At 44.5% G+C, this 23,408-nt stretch overlaps 1 protein-coding gene across 1 annotated transcript in view; it reads left to right on the forward strand.

Annotated features, from left to right (window-relative positions):
• Nucleotides 1–426: 426 nt before the first annotated feature.
• Nucleotides 427–23,408, forward strand: part of rasgrf2b (Ras protein-specific guanine nucleotide-releasing factor 2b) — a 181,462-nt gene continuing 158,480 nt past the window's right edge. The window contains exon 1 of the mRNA XM_064973592.1: nucleotides 427–1,080. Within this exon, the coding sequence (XP_064829664.1) occupies nucleotides 805–1,080 (276 nt within the window). The 5' untranslated portion in view covers nucleotides 427–804. The remainder of the gene's footprint in view (nucleotides 1,081–23,408) is intronic.

A 23,408-nucleotide genomic window follows, 5' to 3' on the forward strand; every position in this document is an offset into this window, starting at 1 on the left:
AAAAATATCAAGAGATATAAACATATGCCTGTTATAGTGACACCATGTCATTGATCTAAATGCTTAGAAATGCTGAGTCTTGACAGTGTATGGAACGTGTACTGAAAATAGATTACATTAAAAACACCCAAGTGTTCGGTCAACACCGCATGAACATGAATAAAAACCAAATGAACCCATTTTTAGGTAAACTCAACATTCACGCAACCCAACTGGCTGCGTCAAAATAACACAGCATGGGTAGTGTCCAATATTTAGCCAGCGCTGGGTTACCAAATAACACAAATTAGATGTTTTTTTGTTTTTTTAACCCAGCATTTTCCTGTGTATAGAGAGAGAGAGAGAGAGAGAGAGAGAGAGAGAGGCGGTGTCAAAGCCAATTGTTGCTGATCTAGGCGGTGATTCGACCACACTGTTTGTCCTCTCCAAGGCTTTCCCCCTCTCTGCTTTGCGAACAATAACCTTTCCATTTTCTGCATCTCATAGCCTACTCTTTCCTCCATCTGGGATTTTGCCTACCTTTCTTTTCAACGTTTGGCAGATGTGGACATGGATCGTATCTGGGTTTATTAAGAAGTCGTTGACGGGGTCTCTCTCGAATATGAGTTTCCCCGCAAGAGCTCTCACTTTGGCAGGGCAACTTTCCCGTGCAACTCGGCGCTCAGCCTGGTGATGCTCAGCCTGGTGACCACTTTCCCTCTTCATTCACTGAAAGGGGAAGTTTGAACCCACACCGGCGGATTTGGTCTCGCATTCAATAGCCTACACACGGTTTTATAAAAAAACAAAAAGGAATAGATTAAAATGCAGAAGAGTGTCAGGTTTAATGAGGGACACGCTCTGTTCCTCTCAGTCGTTGCGCGTAAGGAGGGTACCAAGCGCGGTTATTTGAGCAAGAAGACCACGGAGAACAGCAGGTGGCACGAGAAGTTCTTTGCGCTGTACCAAAACGTGTTTTTTTACTTTGAAAACGAGCAGAGTGTACGCCCCGCCGGGATTTACCTCTTGGAGGGCTGCACCTGCGAGAGCGTGCCTGTTCCGAAGGTCTCCACTGCGGGAAAGGAGACCCTCGACAAACAGGTGAGAGAGAGACTTACGCAATCTGTGTATCTGTCTGTGGCTGCCAAACTTTCCCGCTGCAGCCTAAACTCTGATACCGATAATCTGTTTTCAGAACAGCTGCCCAGAGCATTCAGTCAACGAGAAAGGGAGAGGTATAAATGCAGTCTAGTAAAGCAGACGATCAGAACAAGATAGGGTAGTGAAGTGGACGTTGAAAGGATTAGAGTGATGATGGCACTTAATTGGCTTTATGCAGTATTCAAAATGTCAATCCTCTTTCCTATTTCCTACACCTCTTTCCTACACTATTCCTATAGTGTCAACAGTTCTCTTCCCACCCCTCTCATGTAGGCCTACACCCCATGGTTTGGCAGCAAAATGTTATTTTCACTGATATGAAAATGACAGTTGCTGTCCACATTCAAATTTTCCTGTGTGTGAGTCATTTGAATGACATTTTCTGCATGTAGGGAAACCTGTTGAATGCGATCATATCATAGATTCATTTCAGGCTCTAGCAAACATAAACAAATAATCTTATGGAATAGAGACAGTTGCTGTTGGAACTATATTTCAGTCACAAGCCTTGGGTGCAGTATGTTATTAGATTTTGGCACTTATTATTGCCTTTATATCGATTCTGTTCCTGTTCTATGAGCCTTGTGGTGACACACACAGAGCCAATTGAAAAAAGGAGAGAGAGAGAGGGATAGATGACAAAGGCTAGTGTTTAAAGCCTTGTGTAGGCCTGTGTCTCCTACAGAAAGCTTTTAAAGCCTTGTGTTGGGCTCAGTTAAAGTCTCTCTCTGTTTGTTTGTGTATGTGCATGTAGGGCAGAGTCATAAATGCCTATCTCTTTGCCCCTGGCTATAACCAGACATGATAACTCCTCCCTTTTGGCTCTGCACTGGTCCTAATTGGTTCTCCCCAGGCAAGAGCTGGACAGCTATGGCTAAACTGAAGAGGAGAGAGTAGGATAGGAGAAAGGGAGGAGGAGAGAAGAGAGGGAAAGAGGATAGGACAGAGGGGGGAGGAGGAGAGAAGACATGGAAAGAGGAGAGATAAAATGTATTAGTCACATACACAGCAAGTACAAAAGTTGCATCGAAACTCTTTTGCGCTTAGCTCCCTCAACAATGCAATACCTGAATCAATAATAACAATGAAAAGAGTCAAGTAAAAAATAACAAGTAATAGAAGTGGTAGTATGCATAGTAATAATGGACTGTATTTACAAGTATGAAGTGGGTAGTGGAATCAATAGTACAGTTGTAGTCGGAAGTTTACATACCCTTAGGTTGGAGTCATTAAAGCTCGTTTTTCAAAACTAACAAACTATAGTTTTGGAAAGTCGGTTAGGATATCTACTTTGTGTATGACAAGTCATTTTTCCAATGATTGTTTCCAGACAGATTATTTCACTTATTCCAGTTCACAATTGCAGTGGGCCAGAAGTTTACATACACTAAGTTGACTGTGCCTTTAAACAGCTTGGAATATTCCAGAAAATGACAATGTTTTTAGAAGCTTCTGATAGGCTAATTGACATAATTTGAGTCAATTGGAGGTGTACCTGTGGATGTATTTCAAGGCCTACCTTCAAACTCAGTGCCTCTTTGCTTGACATAATATGGAAATCAAAAGATATCAGCAAAACATTGTAGACCTCCATAAGTCTGGTTCATCCTTGGGAGCAATTTCCAAATGCCTGAAGATACCAAAAGTGCAAATCAATTCCAGAACAACAGCAAAGGACCTTGTGAAGATGCTGGAGGAAACTGGTACAAAAGTATCTATATCCACATTAAAACAAGTCCTATATCGACATAACCTGAAAGGCCGCTCAACAAGGAAGAAGCCACTGCACCAAAACGGCCTTAAAAAACAGACTACGCTTTGCAAATGCACATGGGGACAAAGATCATACTTTTTGGAGAAATGTCCTCTGGTCTGATGAAACAAAAATTTAACTGTTGGGCCATAATGACCATTATGTTTGGAAGGAAAAGGGGGAGGCTTGCAAGCCGAAGCACACCATCCCAACCGTGAAGCACGGGGGTGGCAGCATCATGTTGTGGGGGTGCTTTGCTGCAGAAGGGACTGGTGCACTTCACATCATGAGGAGGAAAATTATGTAATTATATTGAAGCAACATCTAAAGACATCAGTCAGGAAGTTCAAGCTTGGTCGCAAATGGGTCTTCCAAATGAATAACGACCCCAAGCATACATTTACATTTACATTTAAGTCATTTAGCAGACGCTCTTATCCAGAGCGACTTACAAATTGGTGAATTCACCTTCTGACATCCAGTGGAACAGCCACTTTACAATAGTGCATCTAAGTCATTAAGGGGGGTGGTGAGAAGGATTACTTATCCTATCCTAGGTATTCCTTGAAGAGGTGGGGTTTCAGGTGTCTCCGGAAGGTGGTGATTGACTCCGCTGTCCTGGCGTCGTGAGGGAGTTTGTTCCACCATTGGGGGGCCAGAGCAGCGAACAGTTTTGACTGGGCTGAGCGGGAACTGTATTTCCTCAATGGTAGGGAGGCGAGCAGGCCAGAGGTGGATGAACGCAGTGCCCTTGCTTGGGTGTAGGGCCTGATCAGAGCCTGGAGGTACTGCGGTGCCGTTCCCCTCACAGCTCCGTAGGCAAGCACCATGGTCTTGTAGCGGATGCGAGCTTCAACTGGAAGCCAGTGGAGAGAGCGGAGGAGCGGGGTGACGTGAGAGAACTTGGGAAGGTTGAACACCAGACGGGCTGCGGCGTTCTGGATGAGTTGTAGGGGTTTAATGGCACAGGCAGGGAGCCCAGCCAACAGCGAGTTGCAGTAATCCAGACGGGAGATGACAAGTGCCTGGATTAGGACCTGCGCCGCTTCCTGTGTGAGGCAGGGTCGTACTCTGCGGATGTTGTAGAGCATGAACCTACAGGAACGGGCCACCGCCATGATGTTGGTTGAGAACGACAGGGTGTTGTCCAGGATCACGCCAAGGTTCTTAGCGCTCTGGGAGGAGGACACAATGGAGTTGTCAACCGTGATGGCGAGATCATGGAACGGGCAGTCCTTCCCCGGGAGGAAGAGCAGCTCCGTCTTGCCGAGGTTCAGCTTGAGGTGGTGATCCGTCATCCACACTGATATGTCTGCCAGACATGCAGAGATGCGATTCGCCACCTGGTCATCAGAAGGGGAAAGGAGAAGATTAATTGTGTGTCGTCTGCATAGCAATGATAGGAGAGACCATGTGAGGTTATGACAGAGCCAAGTGACTTGGTGTATAGCGAGAATAGGAGAGGGCCTAGAACAGAGCCCTGGGGGACACCAGTGGTGAGAGCGCGTGGCGAGGAGACAGATTCTCGCCACGCCACCTGGTAGGAGCGACCTGTCAGATAGGACGCAATCCAAGCGTGGGCCGCGCCGGAGATGCCCAACTCGGAGAGGGTGGAGAGGAGGATCTGATGGTTCACAGTATCGAAGGCAGCCGATAGGTCTAGAAGGATGAGAGCAGAGGAGAGAGAGTTAGCTTTAGCAGTGCGGAGCGCCTCCGTGATGCAGAGAAGAGCAGTCTCAGTTGAATGACTAGTCTTGTAACCTGACTGATTTGGATCAAGAAGGTCATTCTGAGAGAGATAGCGGGAGAGCTGGCCAAGGACGGCACGTTCAAGAGTTTTGGAGAGAAAAGAAAGAAGGGATACTGGTCTGTAGTTGTTGACATCGGAGGGATCGAGTGTAGGTTTTTTCAGAAGGGGTGCAACTCTCGCTCTCTTGAAGACGGAAGGGACGTAGCCAGCGGTCAGGGATGAGTTGATGAGCGAGGTGAGGTAAGGGAGAAGGTCCCCGGAAATGGTCTGGAGAAGAGAGGAGGGGATAGGGTCAAGCGGGCAGGTTGTTGGGCGGCCGGCCGTCACAAGAAGCGAGATTTCATCTGGAGAGAGAGGGGAGAAAGAGGTCAGAGCACAGGGTAGGGCAGTGTGAGCAGAGCCAGCGGTGTCGTTTGACTTAGCAAACGAGGATCGGATGTCGTCGACCTTCTTTTCAAAATGGTTGACGAAGTCATCTGCAGAGAGGGAGGAGGGGGGAGGGGGAGGAGGATTCAGGAGGGAGGAGAAGGTGGCAAAGAGCTTCCTAGGGTTAGAGGCAGATGCTTGGAATTTAGAGTGGTAGAAAGTGGCTTTAGCAGCAGAGACAGAGGAGGAAAATGTAGAGAGGAGGGAGTGAAAGGATGCCAGGTCCGCAGGGAGGCGAGTTTTCCTCCATTTCCGCTCGGCTGCCTGGAGCTCTGTTCTGTGAGCTCGCAATGAGTCATCGAGCCACGGAGCGGGAGGGGAGGACCGAGCCGGCCTGGAGGATAGGGGACATAGAGAGTCAAAGGATGCAGAAAGGGAAGAGAGGAGGGTTGAGGGGGCAGAATCAGGAGAAAGGTTGGAGAAGGTATGAGCAGAGGGAAGAGATGATAGGATGGAAGAGGAGAGAGTAGCGGGGGAGAGAGAGCGAAGGTTGGGACGGCGCGATACCATCCGAGTAGGGGCAGTGTGGGAAGTGTTGGATGAGAGCGAGAGGGAAAAGGATACAAGGTAGTGGTCGGAGACTTGGAGGGGAGTTGCAATGAGGTTAGTGGAAGAACAGCATCTAGTAAAGATGAGGTCGAGCGTATTGCCTGCCTTGTGAGTAGGGGGGAAGGTGAGAGAGGGTGAGGTCAAAGAGGAGAGGAGTGGAAAGAAGGAGGCAGAGAGGAATGAGTCAAAGGTAGACGTGGGGAGGTTAAAGTCGCCCAGGACTGTGAGAGGTGAGCCGTCCTCAGGAAAGGAGCTTATCAAGGCATCAAGCTCATTGATGAACTCTCCGAGGAACCTGGAGGGCGATAAATGATAAGGATGTTAAGCTTGAAAGGGCTGGTAACTGTGACAGCATGGAATTCAAAGGAGGCGATAGATAGATGGGTAAGGGGAGAGAGAGAGAATGACCACTTGGGAGAGATGAGGATCCCGGTGCCACCACCCCGCTGACCAGAAGCTCTCGGGGTGTGCGAGAACACGTGGGCGGACGAAGAGAGCAGTAGGAGTAGCAGTGTTATCTGTGGTGATCCATGTTTCCGTCAGTGCCAGGAAGTCGAGGGACTGGAGGGAGGCATAGGCTGAGATGAACTCTGCCTTGTTGGCCGCAGATCGGCAGTTCCAGAGGCTACCGGAGACCAGGAACTCCACGTGGGTCGTGCGCGCTGGGACCACCAGATTAGGGTGGCCGCGGCCACGCGGTGTGGAGCGTTTGTATGGTCTGTGCAGAGAGGAGAGAACAGGGATAGATAGACACATAGTTGACAGGGTACAGAAGAGGCTACGCTAATGCAAAGGAGATTGGAATGACAAGTGGACTACACGTCTCGAATGTTCAGAAAGTTAAGCTTACGTAGCAAGAATCTTATTGACTAAAATGATAGAAATGATACAGTACTGTTGGAGTAGGCTAGCTGGTAGTGGGTGCGATGTTGACACTGCACTAATCAAGTCGTTCCGTCGAGTGTAATAGTTTCTACAGTGCTGCTATTCGGGGGCTAGCTGGCTAGCTAGCAGGTTGATTGCGTTACGTTACCTTAAAAAGAACGACAATAGCTGGCTAGCTAACCTAGAAAATCGCTCTAGGCTACACAATTGTCTTAGATACAAAGACGGCTATGTAGCTAGCTAGCTACGATCAAACAAAACAAACCGTTGTACTGTAATAGTTACTACAGTGCTGCTATTCGGGGGCTAGCTGGCTAGCTACGTTAAAAGAACGACAATAGCTGGCCAGCTAACCTAGAAAATCGCTCTAGACTACACAATTGTCTTAGATACAAAGACGGCTATGTAGCTGGCTAGCTACGATCAAACAAATCAAACCGTTGTACTGTAATGAAGTGAAATGAAAATGTGATACTACCTGTGGAGCGACGCGGAATGTTGACCGGGTAGTTGGAGTTCAATTCGGTAGAGGTTGGCTAGCTGTTGGCTAGCTAGCTAGCAGCATTTCCTACGTTAAGGACGACAAATAGCTGGCTAGCTAACCTCGGTAAATTAAGATAATCACTCTAAGTCTACACACTCTAAACTGCACAATTATCTTGGATACGAAGACAGCGAAGACAACTATGTAGCTAGCTGACACTACGCTAATCGAGTCGTTCAGTTGAGTGTAATAGTTTCTACAGTGCTAGTGGACAGTGGATGTTAGCTAGCTGCTTAGCTAGCTGCTGGGCAGATACGTTAGGACGACGAAATACGATAATTATGCAATTGTCGTTGATACAAAGACGGCTATGTAGCTAGCTAAGAAGAAATTGCTAAGATTAGACAAATCAAACCGTTGTACTATAACGAAATGTAATGAAAAGTTATACTACCTGCGGACCGAAGTGTAGATGCGACCGCTCGCTCCAACCAGAACCGGAATACTTCCAAAGTTGTTGCAAAATTGCTTAAGGACAACAAAGTCAAGGTTTTGGAGTGGCCATCACAAAGCGCTGACCTCAATCCTATAGAAATTTTGTTGGCAGAACTGAAAAGTGTGTGGGAGCAAGGAGGCCTACAAACCTGACTCCGTTACACCAGCTCTGTCAGGAGGAATGGGCCAAAATGCACCCAACTTATTGTGGGAAGCTTGTGGATGGCTACCTGAAACGTTTAAACAATTTAAAGGCAATGCAACCAAATACTAATTGAGTGTATGTAAAGTTCTGACCCACTGGGAATGTGATGAAAGAAAAATTAGCTGAAATATATCATTCTCTCTGCTTTTATTTATTATTATTTCACATTCTTAAAATAAAGTTTTGATCCTAACTGACCTAAAACAGGGAATTTTTACTAGGATTAAATAAAAAAACGGAGTTTAAATGTATTTGGCTAAGGTGTATGTAAACTTCCGACTTCAACTGTATATATTAGAACAGCAGCGTGGACCGTGTGTGTGTGTGTGTGTGTGTGTGTGTGTGTGTGTGTGTGTGTGTGTGTGTGTGTGTGTGTGTGTGTGTGTGTGTGTGTGTGTGTGTGTGTGTGTGTGTGTGTGTGTGTGTGTGTGTGTGTGTGTAGGTTTGGATGTGTGGGTAGTCGGTGGAAATACTTTCTAAGGTGCATAGTCTCTCCGGTGCAAATAGTCTCTAAGGTGCAGGTCTGTGCAGGGGGACATCTAGGTTTAGGTTTTCAGCAGTCTGATGACCTGATGGTAGAAGCTGTCTCTGAGCCTGTTGGTTCGAGACCTGATACTCCGATACCGCTTGCCAGATGAGAGTGAAAAGTCCGTTGCTTGAGTGACGGGAGTACTTGTTGATCTTTTAGGCCTTCCTCAAACACCGCCTGGTGTAGATGTCCGGGAGGGCAGGGAGCTCCCCCCCATTGATTTATTGTGCCGTCCGCAACACCTTCTGTAGGGCCTCCGGTTGAGGGTGGTGCAGTTGCTGTGTGTGATGCAACCTGTCAAGATGGATGCTCTCGATTGTGCAGCTGTAGAACTTCTTTAGGACCCGAGGGCCCATGACAAATTTCTTCAGGTGCCTGGGATTGATTGGCGGTGGTGTGATTGGACTATGCCAGGTGACTATGCCAGGTGATGTGATGTGCACGCCGAGGAACTTTACACTTTTTACCCTCTCCACTGTAGCCCTGTCAATGACAATAGGCTCCTCCCCCTGTTTCCTGTAGTCCACGATCAGCTCCTTGGTTTTTCTGACGTTGAGGGAGAGGCTGTTTCCCTGGCACCACTGCGACAGGGCTTTGATCTCCTTCTTGTAGGCTGTCTTGTCGCTGTTGCCGATCATGCCCAGCATCATTGTGTCATCTGCAATCTTCATGATGGTGTTGGAGTCATGTTTGGCCATGCAGTCGGAATGGAGAATAACAATGGTCCAATGTATTTTTCCCCCGAGTTAGCCAAGTGATGTGTTGATGGAATTTCGGGAGATCTTTCCTTAGATTTATTTTGTTAAAATCCCTGGCTACAACGAATGCGGCCTCAGGATATGCTGTTTCAAATTTGTTGAAAGTCTTGTGTAATTCTTTGAAAATGTACACAGCTGTGATTCAAACACCTGTACATGTTCTGGGGAGATAATGTGGTCAGCATTTCATCGTGAGGTATTCCAGGTTAGGGGGACAGAAAGTCTTAAAAGTTTTTACATTCAGACAATCACACCATGAGTTGTTGATCATGAAAAATACTCCTCCGCCTTTGTTCTTCCCTCAAAGTATTTTTTTCCTGTCTGGCCGATGTACAGAAAACCCTGCAGGCTGTATAGCCGTATCAAGTACCTCCCCCATTAGCCAAGATTGACAGCTGCCTCTGATTGGGAACCATACCAGGCCAAAACCAGAAATACAAAACATAGAACAAAAACATACAATGCCCACCCCAACTCACGCCCTGACCAAACTAAAATAGAGACATAAAAAAGGAACTTAGGACGTGACACCCCCTTGGCATTTTTCCTATTTTGTTGCCTTATAACCTGGAATTAAAATTGATTCTTTTCTGGGGGGGGGTTGTATCATTTGATTTATACAAAAATGCCTACCACTTTGAAGATGCAAAATATGTTTTCTTGTGAAACAAACAAGAAATAAGACAAACAGAACTTGAGCGTGTATAACTATTCACCCCCTCCCCCCAAATTCAATACTTTGTAGAGCCACCTTTTGCAGCTATTACAGCTGCAAGTCTCTTGGGTAAGTCTCTAGAAGCTTGGCACATCTAGCCACTGGGATTTTTGCCCATTCTTCAAGGTAAAACTACTCCAGCTCCTTCAAGTTGGATGGGTTCTGCTGGTGTACAGCAATATTTAAGTCATACCACAGATTCTCAACTCGATTGAGGTCATAGCTTTGACTAGGCCATTCCAAGACATTTAAATGTTTCCCCTTAAACCACCCGAGTGTTCCTTTAGCAGTATGCTTAGGGTCATTGTCCTGCTGGAAGGTGAACCTCAGTCCCAGTTTCAAATCTCTGGAAGACTGAAACAGGTTTCCCTCAAGGATTTCCCTGTATTTAGCACCCTCCATCATTCCTTCAATTCTGACCAGTTTCCCAGTCCCTGCCGATGGAAAAACATCCCCACAGCATGATGCTGTCACCACCATGCTTCACTGTTGAGATGTTCTCGGGGTGACAAGAGGTGTTGGGTTTGTGACAGACATAGTTTTCCTTGATGGCCAAAAAGCTCAGTTTTATACTAATCTGACCAGAGTACCTTCTTCTATATGTTTGGGGAGACTTCCACATGCCTTTTGGTGAACACCAAACGTGTTTGCTTATTTTTTTCTTTATTAAGAAATGGCTTTTTTCTGACCGCTCTTCCGTAAAGCCCAGATCTGTGGAGTGTACGGATTAAAGTGGTCCTATGGACAGATACTCCAATATCTGCTGTGAAGCAGTGCAACTCCTTCAGGGTTGTCTTTGGTCTCTTTGTTACCTCTCTGATTAATGCCCTCCTTGCCTGGTCCGTGAGTTTTGGTGGGCGGCCCTCTCTTGACAGGTTTGTTGGAGTGCCATATTCTTTCCATTTTTTAATAATGGATTTAATGGTACTCCGTGAGGGATGTTTCTGATTTTTTTTATTACCCAACCGTGATCTGTACTTCTCCACAACTTTGTCCCTGGCCTGTTTGGAGAGCTCCTTGGTCTTCATGATGCCGCTTGCTTAGTGGTGTTGCAGCCTCTGGGGCCTTTCAGAACAGGTGTATATATACTGAGATCATGTGACAGATCATGTGACACTTAGATTGCACACAGGTGGGCTTACTGGTTACACCAGATCTTAAGTAGGGGCTTCATAGCAAAGGGGGAGAATACATATGCACGCACCACTTTGCATTTTTTATTTTTCTTATTTAATTTTTTGAAGTATTTTTTTGTGAATGTCCATTACATGAAATCCCCCCCCCAAAAAAATCTATTTACATTTAAGGTTGTAATGCCACAAAATAGGAAAAACGCCAAGGGGGATGAATTTTTTTATTTTTTATTTTTTTATTTCACTTTTATTTAACCAGGTAGGCAAGTTGAGAACAAGTTCTCATTTACAATTGCGACCTGGCCAAGATAAAGCAAAGCAGTTTGACACATACAACAACACAGAGTTACACATGGAGTAAAACAAACATACAGTGAATAATACAGTAGAAAAATAAGTATATATACAATGTGAGCAAATGAGGTGAGATAAGGGAGGTAAAGGCAAAAAAAGGCCATGGTGGCAAAGTAAATACAATATTTATTTATTTTATTTTATTTTTATTTCACCTTTATTTAACCAGGTAGGCTAGTTGAGAACAAGTTCTCATTTGCAACTGCGACCTGGCCAAGATAAAGCTTAGCAATGTGAACAGACAACACAGAGTTACACATGGAGTAAACAATTAACAAGTCAATAACACAGTACAAAAAAGGGGAGTCTATATACATTGTGTGCAAAAGGAATGAGGAGGTAGGCGAATAATTACAATTTTGCAGATTAGCACTGGAGTGATAAATGATCAGATGGTCATGTACAGGTAGAGATATTGGTGTGCAAAAGAGCAGAAAAGTAAATAAATAAAAACAGTATGGGGATGAGGTAGGTGAAAATGGGTGGGCTATTTACCAATAGACTATGTACAGCTGCAGCGATCGGTTAGCTGCTCAGATAGCACATGTTTGAAGTTGGTGAGGGAGATAAAAGTCTCCAACTTCAGGGATTTTTGCAATTCGTTCCAGTCACAGGCAGCAGAGTACTGGAACGAAAGGCGGCCAAATGAGGTGTTGGCTTTAGGGATGATCAGTGAGATACACCTGCTGGAGCGCGTGCTACGGATGGGTGTTGCCATCGTGACCAGTGAACTGAGATAAGGCGGAGCTTTACCTAGCATGGACTTGTAGCTGACCTGGAGCCAGTGGGTCTGGCGGCGAATATGTAGAGCATACAAGTTGCAGTGGTGGGTGGTATAAGGTGCTTTAGTGACAAAACTGATGGCACTGTGATAAACTGCATCCAGTTTGCTGAGAAGAGTGTTGGAGGCAATTTTGTAGATGACATCGCCGAAGTCGAGGATCGGTAGGATAGTCAGTTTTACTAGGGTAAGTTTGGCGGCGTGAGTGAAGGAGGCTTTGTTGCGGAATAGAAAGCCGACTCTTGATTTGATTTTCGATTGGAGATGTTTGATATGAGTCTGGAAGGAGAGTTTACAGTCTAGCCAGACACCTAGGTACTTATAGGGGTCCACATATTCAAGGTCGGAACCATCCAGGGTGGTGATGCTCGTCGGGCATGCGGGTGCAGGCAGCGATCGGTTGAAAAGCATGCATTTGGTTTTACTGGCGTTTAAGAGCAGTTGGAGGCCACGGAAGGAGTGTTGTATGGCATTGAAGCTCGTTTGGAGGTTAGATAGCACAGTGTCCAAGGACGGGCCGGAAGTATATAGAATGGTGTCGTCTGCGTAGAGGTGGATCAGGGAATCGCCCGCAGCAAGAGCAACATCATTGATATATACAGAGAAAAGAGTCGGCCCGAGAATTGAACCCTGTGGCACCCCCATAGAGACTGCCAGAGGACCGGACAGCATGCCCTCCGATTTGACACACTGAACTCTGTCTGCAAAGTAATTGGTGAACCAGGCAAGGCAGTCATCCGAAAAACCGAGGCTACTGAGTCTGCCGATAAGAATATGGTGATTGACAGAGTCGAAAGCCTTGGCAAGGTCGATGAAGACGGCTGCACAGTACTGTCTTTTATCGATGGCGGTTATGATATCGTTTAGTACCTTGAGTGTGGCTGAGGTGCACCCGTGACCGGCTCGGAAACCAGATTGCACAGCGGAGAAGGTACGGTGGGATTCGAGATGGTCAGTGACCTGTTTGTTGACTTGGCTTTCGAAGACCTTAGATAGGCAGGGCAGGATGGATATAGGTCTGTAACAGTTTGGGTCCAGGGTGTCTCCCCTTTGAAGAGGGGGATGACTGCGGCAGCTTTCAATCCTTGGGGATCTCAGACGATATGAAAGAGAGTATGAACAGGCTGGTAATAGGGGTTGCGACAATGGCGGCGGATAGTTTCAGAAATAGAGGGTCCAGATTGTCAAGCCCAGCTGATTTGTACGGGTCCAGGTTTTGCAGCTCTTTCAGAACATCTGCTATCTGGATTTGGGTAAGGAGAACCTGGAAGGGCTTGGGCGAGAAGCTGCGGTGGGGGCGGAGCTGTTGGCTGAGGTTGGAGTAGCCAGGCGGAAGGCATGGCCAGCCGTTGAGAAATGCTTGTTGAAGTTTTCGATAATCATGGATTTATCGGTGGTGACCGTGTTACCTAGCCTCAGTGCAGTGGGCAGCAGGGAGGAGGTGCTCTTGTTCTCCATGGACTTCACAGTGTCCCAGAACTTTTTGGAGTTGGAGCTACAGGATGCAAACTTCTGCCTGAAGAAGCTGGCCTTAGCTTTCCTGACTGACTGCGTGTATTGGTTCCTGACTTCCCTGAACAGTTGCATATCGCGGGGACTATTCGATGCTATTGCAGTCCGCCACAGGATGTTTTTGTGTTGGTCGAGGGCAGTCATGTCTGGAGTGAACCAAGGGCTGTATCTGTTCTTGGTTCTGCATTTTTTGAACGGAGCATGCTTATCTAAAATGGTGAGGAAGTTACTTTTAAAGAATGACCAGGCATCCTCAACTGACAGGATGAGGTCAATGTCCTTCCAGGATACCCGGGCCAGGTCGATTAGGAAGGCCTGCTCACAGAAGTGTTTTAGGGAGCGTTTGACAGTGATGAGGGGTGGTCGTTTGACTGCGACTCCGTAGCGGATGCAGGCAATATAGCAAGTAAAACACTGGAATGGTAGATTTGCAGTGCAAGAATGTGCAAAGTAGAGATAGAAATAATTAGATGCAAAGGAGCAAAAATAAATAAATAAATAAATACAGTAGGGGGAGAGGTAGTTGTTTGGGCTAAATTATAGATGGGCTATGTACAGGTGCAGTAATACTTTTGCAAGGCATTGTACTAGCAAGTAATGTACATTATCAATAGTAGAAAACCAGTTAAGAATAGGGAAGTGGCAAGATGGCGGACTGAACACAGCTATGTAGACCACCACAAGATAATAACGTAATATTCAATATCGGTAAGTTAGACTAAATATTAGCACTACAAAATCTGGTGGGTAATTATCTTCAATCTGGATAACAACACAAAACAAATCATAAGACTAGAGAAATGTATCGACAAATATTACGAAAACAAGCAACACCCAAACATGACGGAGAGTAAGACAGGGGAACCTATTTCAAAACGAAAACATGACTCTTTTACAGACAGACAATTTAGTATTTTCACCACCGGGAATGGTAAAGGTCGAAACCGATCTGTTAAAATCAATAAATGACAAACTATATTATATATTTTTTAACTAGTCAGTGAGGATATAAGTGTTGAAGGCAAGCCTCGAGATGAGTGACGAAAAAGCTGTGACATTGGAGAAAGACACAAACAAGCTAAAAGGGACAGTCATGAGATCCATGAGAGAGAATCTAGTACTTACAGGTATCCAAGAGAAAGAAGGAGAAGTTCCTGAATCTGTAGTTAGAGAGTTCCTCCTCACAGCGCTTCAGATTCCACGCAAAGCTATCGACAAAATCCAACTCGAACGTGTACACCGCTTCGGACAGATAGGGCAGAGGTATGAACTCCCAATCGTTGCCAAATTTGCTTTCTTTAAAGATAAAATAATGGTTAATAGCCTGGGGAAGCAGTAACCCATGGGGAGTGGGTCACACTCGCACATTCAGAGAGTATGCATATTATTGTGGCCCTGGTGGCACAAAATCAAAGGTCTGACTGCACGGAGATGCTTGGGAATATGGTCAGTACGGGGGACCATGTTGTGGGTGTTTTAGGGGAAGGGGGTATATCTGACCTCCATCATCTCGGATGTGACAATGGTTTATCAAATCTCCCCATTTCTGCCCTTTTTTTGCACAGTTTTATTAGGCCTTCTCATACAACTGCATGTGTATATGCATTCGTAAATCAAGACCTTTCTTTAGTTGGCTCTTGGATGGTTCAACTGTTGAGAATCTGAGTCTATGGTTGTTGTGGGGGAAAGGGGTTGTATTTGTATTTATTATGGATCCCCATTAGCTGCCAAAGCAGCAGCTACTCTTCCTGGGGTCCAGCAAAATTAAGGCAGTTGATGCCGCTTTAGAAATATTACAATACAATCACAGATTTCACAACACACTGTGTGCCCTCAGGCCCCTACTCCACCACTACCACATACAGTGGGGAGAACAAGTATTTGATACACTGCCGATTTGGCAGGTTTTCCTACTTACTTACAAAGCATGAGGTCTGTAGTTTTTATCATAGGTACACTTCAACTGTGAGACGGAATCTAAAAATCCAGAAAATCTCATTGTATGATTTTTAAGTAATTAATTTGCATTTTATTGCATGACATAATTATTTGATACATCAGAAAAGCAGAACCTAATATTTGGTACAGAAACCTTTGTTTGCAATTACAGAGATCATACGTTTCCTGTAGTTCTTGAACAGGTTTGCACACACTGCAGCAGGGATTTTGGCCCACTCCTCCATACAGACCTTCTCCAGATCCTTCAGGTTTCAGGGCTGTCGCTGGGCAATACGGACTTTCAGCTCCCTCCAAAGATTTTCTATTGGGTTCAGGTCTGGAGACTGGCTAGGCCACTCCAGGACCTTGAGATGCTTCTTACGGAGCCGCTCCTTAGTTGCCCTGGCTGTGTGTTTCGAGTTGTTGTCATGCTGGAAGACCCAGCCACGACCCATCTTCAATGTTCTTACTGAGGGAAGGAGGTTGTTGGCCAAGATCTTGCGATACATGGCCCCATCCATCCTCTCCTCAATACGGTGCAGTCGTCCTGTCCCCTTTGCAGAAAAGCATCCCCAAAGAATGATGTTTCCACCTCCATGCTTCACGGTTGGGATGGTGATCTTGGGGTTGTACTCATCCTTCTTCTTCCTCCAAACACGGCGAGTGGAGTTTAGACCAAAAAGCTCTATTTTTTTCTCATCAGACCACATGACCTTCTCCCATTCCTCCTCTGGATCATCCAGATGGTCATTGGCAAACTTCAGACGGGCCTGGACATGTGCTGGCTTTGAGCCAGGGGGACCTTGCGTGCGCTGCAGGATTTTAATCCATGACAGTGTAGTGTGTTACTAATGGTTTTCTTTGAGACTGTGGTCCCAGCTCTCTTCAGGTCATTGACCAGGTCCTGCCGTGTAGTTCTGGGCTGATCTCTCACCTTCCTCATGATCATTGATGCCCCACGAGGTGAGATCTTGCAATGCAAATTAATTACATACAATGTGAATTTCTGGATTTTTGTTTTAGATTCCGTCTCTCACAGTTGAAGTGTACCTATGATACAAATTACAGATCTCTACGTGCTTTGTAAGTAGGAAAACCTGCAAAATCGGCAGTGTATCAAATACTTGTTTATGTATACATACAGTTGAAGTCAGAAGGTAACATACACCTTAGCCAAATACATTGAAACTCTGTTGTTCACAATTCCTGACATTTAATCTGAGTAAAAATTCCCTGTATTAGGTCAGTTAGGATCATAACTTTATTTTAAGAATGTGAAATATCAGAATTATAGTAGAGAGAATAATTTATTTCAGATCTTTTTATTTCATCACATTCCCAGAGGGTCAGAAGTTTACATACACTCAATTAGTATATGGTAGCATTGCCTTTAAAATGCTTAACTTGGGTCAAATGTTTCGGATAGCCTTCCACAATAAGTTGGGTGAATTTTGGCCCATTCCTCCTGACAGAGCTGATGTAACGGAGTCAGGTTTGTAGGCCTCCTTGCTTGCACATGCTTTTTCAGTTCTGCCCACACCTTTTCTACAGGATTGAGGTCAGGGCTTTGTGATGGCCACTCCAAAACCTTGATTTTGTTGTCCTTAAGCCATTTTGTCACAACTTTGTAAGTATGCTCCATTTGGAAGACCCATTTGCGGCCAAGTTTTAACTTCCTGAATGATGTCTTGAGATGTTGCTTCAATATATCCACATCATTTTCCCACCTCATGATGCCATCTATTTTGTGAAGTGCACCAGTCCCTCCTGCAGCAAAGCACCCCCACAACATGATGCTGCCACCACCGTGCTTCACGGTTGGGATGGTGTTCTTCGGCTTGCAAGCCTCCCCCTATTTCCTCCAAACATAACGATGGTCATTATAGTCCAACAGTTCTATTTTTGTTTCATCAGACCAGAGGATATTTCTCCAAAAAGTATGATCTTTGTCTTTATGTGCAGTTGGAACCCGTAGTCTGGCTTTTTAATGTTGGTTTTGGAGCAGTGGCTTCTTCCTTGCTGAGCGGCCTTTCAGATTATGTTGATATAGGACTCGTTTTACTGTGTATATAGATACTTTTGTACCTGTTTCTTCCAGCATCTTCACAAGGTCCTTTGCTGTTGTTCTGGGATTGATTTGCACATTTCGTACCAAAGTACATTCATGTCTCGGAGACAGAATTCGTCTCCTTCCTGAATGTTATGACGTTTGCGTGGTCCCATGGTGTTTAAACTTGCATACTTTTGCTTGTACAGATGAACGTGGTACCTTCAGGCGTTTGCATCTCAGTAGTCAAATGCTTTTATCTTTCATATGCACTGTTACCTGACCAGGGCCCGGTTTCCCGATAGCGATGGAATTTAGTCTCACGAGTTTATTAACAATGCATCTTTCCTACAATGGTTGAATATGTAACATGCGTTTCCTAAAACACCTTGCAGAGAGAACGATCTCTAAGTGCATCATTGGAACATGTGTTGATACTGATAGGATCCAAAGAAAGGGAGCGCTGCTCTCGGATCAGCTTTCTCTATTCAAATCTTACCTTAAAATTATTATTTCACAATACTGACAATGGATTAGACGGATCAACTCCTGTAGAAATATTACTATCTAAATTAATTAAAACACTAATATTGTAAGGGATTTCCTCCTCTTCTTCCGAAGAGGAGAGGCGAAAAGGATCAGAGGACCAATATGCGGCGTGGTAAGTGTCCATGGTTCTTTTTAATACGTAATGTACACATGAACAACTGACTACATAAAACAAGAAATGTGAAAACCCTAACAGTCCTATCTGGTGCAAACACAGAGACAGGAACAATCACCCACAAACACACAGTGAAACCCAGGCTACCTAAGTATGATTCTCAATCAGAGACAACTAATGACACCTGCCTCTGATTGAGAACCATACTAGGCGATACATAGAAATACCCAAAATATAGAACAAACAAACATAGACTGCCCACCCAACTCACGCCCTGACCATACTAAATAAAGACAAAACAAAGTAAATAAAGGTCAGAACGTGACAGATATGATTTAAATCACCCTTTCTTTGGATCCTACCAGTAGGCTACACATGTTAGGCTACAAACCATGAAATATATTAAGACAAATTACAAGTCGCACCTTGATCCATCAGTGGGGAGGGCATGGCTGTTCTGTAGGGAGGAGGAGACAGTGCCGCATCTGTTTTTTCTTGTTCCAGGCTGGTAGGGTTGTTTTCTGTCCTGGGTGGGTGGTGTACAGGCTTAGGGTTGTTTTCTGTCCTGGGTAGGTGGTGTGCAGGCTAGTAGGGTTGTTTTCTGTCCTGGGTGGGTGATGTGCAGGCTTAGGGTTGTTTTCTGTCCTGGGTGGGTGGTGTACAGGCTTAGGGTTGTTTTCTGTCCTGGGTGGGTGGTGTACAGGCTGATAGGGTTGTTTTCTGTCCTGGGTGGGTTGTGTACAGGCTTAGGGTTGGGGATGACTCTGGACCTATACATTGGAGGGACTAGGTGTAGCGTAGCCAACAGGCGAACGGACTGCCTTGTAAACTACCTGTTGGAGCAAAAATGGCAATGTGGAAGACTAGGAAACCTAAGATACAGGGAGCGGGGTGTGGTCTCGCCTGACATTGGAGCATGTACAGTGCATTCGGAGGGTATTCAGACCCCTTGACTATTTCTACATTTTGTTACGTTACATTCTTATTCTAAAATTGACATTTTTCTCATCAATCTACGCATAATGAATGGAGTCCACCTGTGGTAAATTCAAGTGATTGGACATTATTTGAAAAGGCACACACCTGTCTATATAACGGCCCACAGTTGACAGTGCATGTCAGAGCAAAAACCAAGCCATGAGGTTGATGGAATTGTCCATAGCGCTCCAAGACAGGATTGTGTCGAGGCACAGATCTGGGGAAGGTACCAAAACATTTCTGCAGCATTGAAGGTCCCCAAGAACACAGTGGCCTCCATCATTCTTAAATGGAAGATGTTTGAAACCACCAAGACTCTTCCTAGAGTTGGCCGCCCAGCCAAACTGAGCAATCGGGGGAGAAGGGCATTGGTCAGGGAGTTGATGGTCACTCTGACAGAGCTCCAGAGTTCCTCTGTGGAAATGGGGGAAACTTCCCGAAGGACAACCATCGCTGCAGCACTCCACCAATAAGACCTTGATGGTTGAGTAGCCAGATGGAAGCCACTCCTCAGTAAAAGGCACATGACAGCCCACTTGGAGTTTGCCAAAATGCACCTAAAGGACTCTCAGGTCTCTGGTCTGATGAAACCAAGATTGAACTCTTTGTTCTGAAAGCCAAGTGTCACTTTTGGAGGAAACCTGGCACCATCCCTACGGGGAAGCATGATGGTGGCAGAATACTGTTTTTTATTTTTTAATAAATTAGCAAACATTTCTATAAACCTATTTTTTCTTTGTCATTATGGGGTATTGTTTGTAGATTGTGGAGGGGGAAAACGATTTAATCCATTTTAGAATAAAGCTGTAGGGTAACAAATTCTGGAAAAAGTCAAGGGGTCTGAATATTTTCTGAACGTGGGGGGGCTGGTGATCAGTCTGGGGGAGTTTTGTAGGGGTGTGGCGTGTGAGGGGGCTTGTTTCAAATTTTCTAGCTCTGTTAAAATGAAATAAAGTTTGTACTTTTAAATGGTGTAACTATTTGGCCAATAAAGGTGTTTTGCAAATAAAAAGAGTCCCTCTCTTGCCCTCTCTGTCTCTCTCGCTCTCTGTGCAGCTGTGGTCCATTAATTGGGGTTATTTATACTCCTTTGTTTCTCTATGTACCCATGTTGCCATGTGTTACCATACACACACAGTACACATGGATTCATTATCTGTGCAAAGGTCTGGATGGAGGGAGGGATTGAGGGAGGGAGGGAGAGATTTGACGCCTCCTCTCTATTAAGTCTGTGCAGCAAATTGCAGTATTCTAAATCACACCCCCTCACAGAGCCATACCACACACGCATACACTCCATAAAGATGAAGACACATGATGTGTGAAGAGCACTCGCTCTGGTCTCAATGGTGCTGTATCTACAGAGATGAATCAGCTGGTCTGATGCTGTTTGTGTGTCTCTGTGTGTCTGTATACACAAGGCCTGCAGATTAATTTAATATTGATGACTTGGCAACTACACACACACTATTATCAGTCTCTAACATGATTCCTTTGAGGAGATCGAAAGAGTCCAGATATCTAAACATTATTATTGAATGTTCCCACAATATAACATGTGTACATATGGTCTTCTCCCTACAGGCTCTTCTATTCATTGTTTTTGGCGCATTGGTCTGTGTGGGTAATCCACATAATTCATAATCAGAGATTTAGATTTTTTTTTGCATTCCAAATGGATCCCTTATTCCCTATTTAGTGCACCACTTTTGACCAGAGCCTTATATAAGGAATATGGTACCATCTGGGATGCACCACAGCATATTTTTGCATTATCTCCCAACAGAGTGTGGGTTCTAATTTGGGTGACACAGCAGAACATTTGAAAATGACTTTGAATTAAGAAATGGTGTATATGTGTATGTATGTACTGTATTATGTGGCTCAGAGCAAAGGGGTGATTTACTCACCCTGTCTTTACTGTTAAAATGAGACAGGATTCTACAGTATTTTTACAGTTGGAGTGTTAACTAATTTCCTGAACTATGTATTTGTGTGTGTGCGTGCATGTGTGTGTTCTCTATGATTTGCAGCTTAATTCATTCTCTATGTTAATCCCCTGCAGTTGTAACAGCTCTGCTCAGCACACTGCCTGCTAGCTGTAACCCTAAACAACCATCATAAACTGCTCTTCTGAGTTTGGGGGACAACATTTTGGCTACTGACTGTTGCCTCTTTTTTTCTTGGCACAGGACTGACTCTAGCCTTTTTGGAGTGCCAAGATTTGGCCCTGTCTTGGTATCCTGTTTGGCCAGTGTGCCAGTAGGGGTTGTAGATTGGTGGAGTTAGTTACCATGAAATAACGTAAGAAGCAGACTACAAGTGTCTGTCCCAAATGGCACCCTATATAGTGCACTAAATAGGGAACTAAATAAACTGCCAAATGACGGCGACGTTTTTTTGGACGTCTTTTTTTGGTCCTGTCTGGATAGGACGTCTTTTTTTGTTCTCTTTCTTTGGTGCAGTCCGGATCAAATCTAAACCAAACATACATATGTGTTTCACAAGTTTGGACACCACAGTACAGTACAATAGGGTACAGCAAATAAAAGTAGAGTATTGTACAATACAGTAGAGCACAGTAGCATACAGTAAAGTAAATTATAGTGTACTGTATTGTACCCTACTTTACACTAATCTAGTAAACTAAACTATAATGTACTCTACTGAATACACCTTGACTGTCCTGTAACGTACTGTACCGTACCATACTGTACTCTACTGTACTCTACTATACTAAACTGTGCCGTAATGTGATGTTAAAACTGGTGAAACAGGCTAGTGATTTGTTCAGATTTGGATCAGTTCCTCATTGACCATATTTGTACTTGTTTGGGGGCGAAGCTCATTAGGGTTAATACCGAGCATGTTTTGCAAGTGCTTGTTTTTTACATTTACATTTTGGTCGTTCAGCAGATGCTCTTATCCAGAGCGACTTACAGTCAGTGCATTCAACTAAGTTAGATCAGCAACAGCCTATTAGTCATAGCAAGAAAGAAAATGTCTGTAACCATTACATTGGTTCCAATGTAGTTGAAGTGGTCTGTTGGTTTATTATGTAGGTTGACGACTTTGAAAATCATGTAAAGCACTAACACAAATGACTGATGATTGGCTGAAAGAAATGGATAATACCGTAAGAAGATTTTAGGAGCTGTTTTCTTCGGTGCAGCGTTTGACATTATCAATCATAGTCTGCTGTTGAAAATGTGTTCTGGCTTTATATCCTCTGCCATATCGTGGATCGAGTGTTACCTGTCTAACAGAACACAGAGGGTGTTCTTTATTGGAAGCCTCTCCAACGTAAACCAGGTAGAGTTTGACATACATCAAGGTAGCTAACTGTCTTGACCTACCACTAGCATTGAGTAAGCCTGTGTGTCTATGTATGCTGGTGTCTCAACATTATATACCACAGCTAGTGAAATCACTGCTACACTTAACACTAAAACTACTAAGACAGCCGTTTTAAATGTTGTCATTTCAATAACTTCATTTCAAGAAGATCTTTGAACCCACCTGTCCCTGACTTTTCCTAAATATGTTTATTTTACACTCTATGTACTTTCTGAAGAAATATTCTGTAAGACAAAAACTTTGAGCATTTCATCCTCAAAGTGCCATGACGGTGACCGTATGCATAAATAAATAGTTGAATAGCCAGGCCTCGGGGGGTACCAATAGCCACCAGTCTAATAAATCCATTTAACTAGAAAAGCATGGCCTAATTGGACCCCCCCTCCCCTCCCTTCATGCCAATATCATTTGGTTGTGTTTATGAAGGTGTTAGGTAACGTACGAAATTTAAGTATTTGAAAGAAATTAACATTGTCATTAGTCTGTTACATAGCGCTATATGTGAAAATGAAGGGAAAAAAACACTAAACATATAATTTCAAGTAAAATAAATGTTATTAATGGAGTGCCTTTGTTACCACTATTGTTACGCATACAGGTATCCTGTGTGTGTGTGTGTGTGTGTGTGTGTGCATGTATCCTGTGGTTGCTCTCCTTCTCCCCTCACAGGTGAAAATCATCACTCCCCAATCAGTCACCAATCAAACATCAATCAGAAGACACACCTCCTCCTGTTTTCCTACCCTATCACAGTTCCTTTCCCTTGGTTTAAAAACCCTGTCAGTTGTTTGCTCTTGAGCTCAATCTCTCTGTAAATGCCATGTCTGTAGGTCTCTCTGTTTCATTCTCTCAGTGTGTATTAACCTCTCTTTTGTTTGAGCACCTCCATAGCACTTTGTCTTCACCTGTGAGTATTGTTTTGGTTATGGCGTTTGTGTTTGGTTGCTGGTGGGAA

This window comes from Oncorhynchus masou, chromosome 1 (genome assembly GCF_036934945.1).
Source record: "Oncorhynchus masou masou isolate Uvic2021 chromosome 1, UVic_Omas_1.1, whole genome shotgun sequence".
In the NCBI taxonomy this organism is placed as follows: domain Eukaryota; kingdom Metazoa; phylum Chordata; class Actinopteri; order Salmoniformes; family Salmonidae; genus Oncorhynchus; species Oncorhynchus masou.